The sequence below is a fragment of the Sinocyclocheilus grahami genome, unplaced genomic scaffold (assembly GCF_001515645.1).
Source record: "Sinocyclocheilus grahami isolate Dianchi unplaced genomic scaffold, SAMN03320097.WGS_v1.1 scaffold112.1, whole genome shotgun sequence".
In the NCBI taxonomy this organism is placed as follows: domain Eukaryota; kingdom Metazoa; phylum Chordata; class Actinopteri; order Cypriniformes; family Cyprinidae; genus Sinocyclocheilus; species Sinocyclocheilus grahami.
The window spans coordinates 1044986-1048911 of record NW_015505291.1 but is presented as its reverse complement, the minus strand read 5'-3'; the positions used below and the strand labels follow the sequence as shown (position 1 = coordinate 1048911).

At 40.6% G+C, this 3926-nt stretch overlaps 1 protein-coding gene across 1 annotated transcript; it reads left to right on the top strand.

Annotated features, from left to right (window-relative positions):
* The first annotated feature begins 764 nt into the window (after positions 1 to 764).
* nanos1 (nanos homolog 1) lies at positions 765 to 3339 on the top strand. Its single transcript, XM_016277465.1, has one exon. It carries the CDS (start codon positions 1004 to 1006, stop codon positions 1703 to 1705), a length of 702 nt encoding a protein of 233 aa, XP_016132951.1. The 5' UTR covers positions 765 to 1003; the 3' UTR covers positions 1706 to 3339.
* Positions 3340 to 3926: the final 587 nt, after the last annotated feature.

Genomic DNA, 3926 nt, shown 5'->3' with positions numbered 1-3926 from the left:
AATAGACTGCAATGCATTTTCCCTTCATATTTTGCCAGAGGAGCATTTGATAGTTGAACGAGAGCTGAATCTGCTCACATTATGCAGCCATGATTTTAAACACTTTCACTTTTAAGATTAACGTAGTTTTGTTGGCATGTTCAAAAATGAAAAATAATGTTTATGCTTAGTTTTGAAATGTTTTTATTAAAATAGTATGAAAAACATTTCCCCCCTTTTCGCATATTATTTCATTAGTAGTAGTATTATTAAATATAATTACATTTTTAAGAAGATTTTGTCAAAGTCAGTGTGGCACAACAAGTATGCATGACGCCATTTTGTTGTCACGTGACAAGAAAACCATACAACAGAGAAGACCCTTTTAGGCCCCCACCAATGTGTGTCGATATTATTAAGTTTTGTTGTTGTTGTTGTTGTTTAATGCAATTAAAGTATTTTAACATTTCTAAAAAAAAAAATTTGAGTCACTGACTGAGTCAAAATGTTGTTGAAAATGCATGCAACCAACATGCAAGACTACTTTTCTAATCAAGAACTTCTTCGAACACAATTGTGTCTGGAGTAAAAAAAATGTAATAAAAATAAAACCTCTTGGACATGATTATGCGTCATTGACCCTTAGAATTAAGAAAGAAAGGGAAAATATGTGATACGAATAAAGCGTAATCTCTCACTAACGAGCACTTCTTGGTGTGTTTTGCCATCACAAAGCAGTGCCTGGTGTCATTCCACTGCAGTGAACAGTCGCTGGTCGTGCAGGAAGAAAACACGCTGTGGATCTGCTGCTCAGAAGCTTGGTTTGAAAAAGAGCCCCGCCCTCCTCCTGCCTCTCCTGGAGCCTTATAACCAGATGCCTGTTCTTCAGACTCACATACCCAAGAAACGCACCGGACTTGAGCACAGTTACGACCCTGGTGAGCAGACAGAAAGCAACCTGACGGAATATACGCAGTTCGCATTTGTTTGTTTTTGAGAAGCGTCTTGGCTGAGCGAAGAAGACATGGATTTTCTGAACCACAACTACTTGAGCGCGCGCACGCCCTACGATTACACCTTCAATTTTTGGAATGACTATCTCGGCCTCTCCACGCTGGTCACCAAGAACAACCAGCACAGCGTCCACCAGAGCCCCAACTCCATCACGGAGTCCCTGAAAGCCACCCTGGGCTTGGACGACAGCCCTCCGTGCCCGTGCGTAATCGCGGCCGGCGGCGACGGCGACAGCGGAGGACACCTGGACTCCTGCTGCTGCCCCCCGCCCGCCCCCATCTCCATCCTGGACCTGAAGGAGCGCTTCTCCATTCTGAGCCCCTTCCAGAACCAGAACCAGGGAACGGGAGGGCTGCTGTCCTCCTCCCAGGAGCGGGAGATGGGCATCGGAGGGAGCTTCGCAGGATTTGATCTGTTCGGCGTGGAGAGGAAGATGAGGAAACCGGTGGCGCGCAATAAGCAGGAGCCCAAGATCTGCGTCTTCTGTCGGAATAACGGCGCCCCGGAGGAGGTGTACGGCTCGCACGTCCTGAAAACCCCGGATGGGAGGGTGGTGTGCCCGATCCTGCGGGCGTACACATGCCCCCTATGCAGTGCCAACGGGGACAACGCGCATACTATAAAATACTGCCCTCTCTCCAAAGACCAGCCTGCCCAGAGAGTGCTGAGGGGAGGCAGAGCTGTGGGTGGTAAGCGAGTGAAAATCTTCTAAAAAGACTCTTATAGACTTACATGTATTGCACTGAACAATTTCTTTCAGATGACTGTTCTGATTGACTGGCTTTCCGAGACTTAACTACTAGGCAAACAAATAAGATGATATCAATGTTTTGTTAAACGAAAAAAAAAAAATCTCTTATATTTTTATAGATACTTTATTTCCATAGTTTATTGCATACTTTATTCATAAAAAGCTATTTTTTTTTCCTTTTCACGCATAGGTTTTAGATGTTTATTCACGATTCATAGTCACGTTTTGTGTGAAATAAGATGTTATTTTTCTTTAAAATGGAAAAACGTGAATGTTGGCACCAGAGGAGTTACTCTTCTGTTCAACTCAAGTATTTTCTTTACTGTAAGCTAAGCTTGCACCTCGTTTTTGTCTTTAAACCAAAGTTTATTTAGCCATTAAGCGATTTTAAAGAATGTTCCACATGTCTACATTTATTAACTTTAGTCTCATTCCGCTCTCTCTTGGAAGTCCACTCCGTAATTTCCTGACATTTGCCAGCACGGACGCGCAGAGCAACACAATAGAGGCTCTGTTGCGCGTTCATGTTGTCAGCATAACTTCATAATCGACCAAATTATTTCCAACCCCACTGACAGAGCTGGGCGTTTTACATTGCAGGGTCCATGTTACAGATGTTACATTACTAATATTAAGTAAATTTCCAGCAGCTCCAGAAAGCAATGTTGCTTATTAGTGCGTAGCATGAACGCTGTAATGTAGTGTGACCGCAGGCTATTCTTCTGTATGAGGTGCCCTTTCAATGTTTACACCCCTAGTAAGGGGAACACACACTGGAGGGGAAAAAATATATATCCTATGGGTGCCTCTCTTCAGCTCCATACAAAGTTCACCTTCTCCAAAACATCCTGGGTGAGCAAAGGGGAAAGGGAGAGGCTTATGTCAAACAAACAAAGGGTCCACGGAGGAATATAGCACGTATGAATGTTCTTAATAAAAAAGCTTTTTGTAAAAACAATGTATTTGCCCCTTTTTGCATTATGTACAAGAATCCCCCCCCCCCCTCCCCCAAAAGAAAAAAACAAGAACAAAACAAAAAAAAGATGCAAACATATTGTGAATGTACAATTTGACACTTGCAGGACTGCACATTTCTGACAGTTATGTTTACCAAAGGAATTCAATTTTAATGAAGTAAGGAGCATAGATTTGCTGTATTGTAAATAATTACCGAAAAATGGAAAATAATTAAGTGATGTCTATTCAGTATTTTACCATTTAAAAGTGACTTCAGAGGGAACTACCTCACCAAGATTTTGTACTTACATGTAAAATGTCAACAGCAGTTTATTAATATAGTGTACCATTTATAACAAGGGTTTCTAATAGTATTTTTGATCTTTGTATAACATAATTGTATTTTTTTTTTCAGTGCATTCTACAAACTCCCAATAAGCTCTAAGCATTGTTTTGCTAATAGGTGACAGCTGTACATAATATTAATGATGATGATGATATCATGCATTTTAAGTTGTTGTTCAATGTGATGTTCTTGGTTTGTGAGAGAGAGACTGAGAATCAAATGTTGAAGACATCAGCCAGTTTGCCACTTTTAACTGAGGTTTGTAATTAAATTAAAAGAGTAAAAAAAGAAACACTGTTGAATTTTCTTATTTATATTTTGGCACAATTTCCCTGTATGCTGCTGTGCAGAAATTAAAAACATGAATTCACTAGATAAATAAACAGCTTATGAAACCGTATAACTGGTGCTTTCATGTTGTCATCCCTGCTGATTGTGTTTAGCAGGCCTATGTGAGCCTGTGTCATTGTCACAATCAGGGTCTTTGTGAATCCCACCTCATTCCCATCACCACTCAATGCCTCTCTTCACCTACACAGGCCTTTCCTCTCTAAATGTTACAAAAATGAAAACAAAGAAAAGGAGAACAAAGGAGAAGTTTCTCTGATCATTTAAAACATCCATGAAATGAGAACTGGGGTTTTGAAGCATCTATAATGCTAGTGTACTCCTACAGGCTGGAATATAACTAAAAGACATTTAAAATCTGAACAGATTTTCGAGCACTAGTCATCAAACGCTTGCCAACTTTTGTAAATGGTTACCAGAAAATTGAGCATTGTACACTAAACAACTGAGGATCACACACTACCAGGCTTTCAAATTGTTCAGAACACAACAAACTCACAAAGTTGTATTCCAGTCTTAAAGGGAAAGTTC

What these genes read in the sequence shown, in the direction of transcription:
- nanos1 (XM_016277465.1), top strand. Translation starts at nt 1,004, where the DNA reads ATGGATTTTCTGAACCACAACTACTTGAGCGCGCGCACGCCCTACGAT.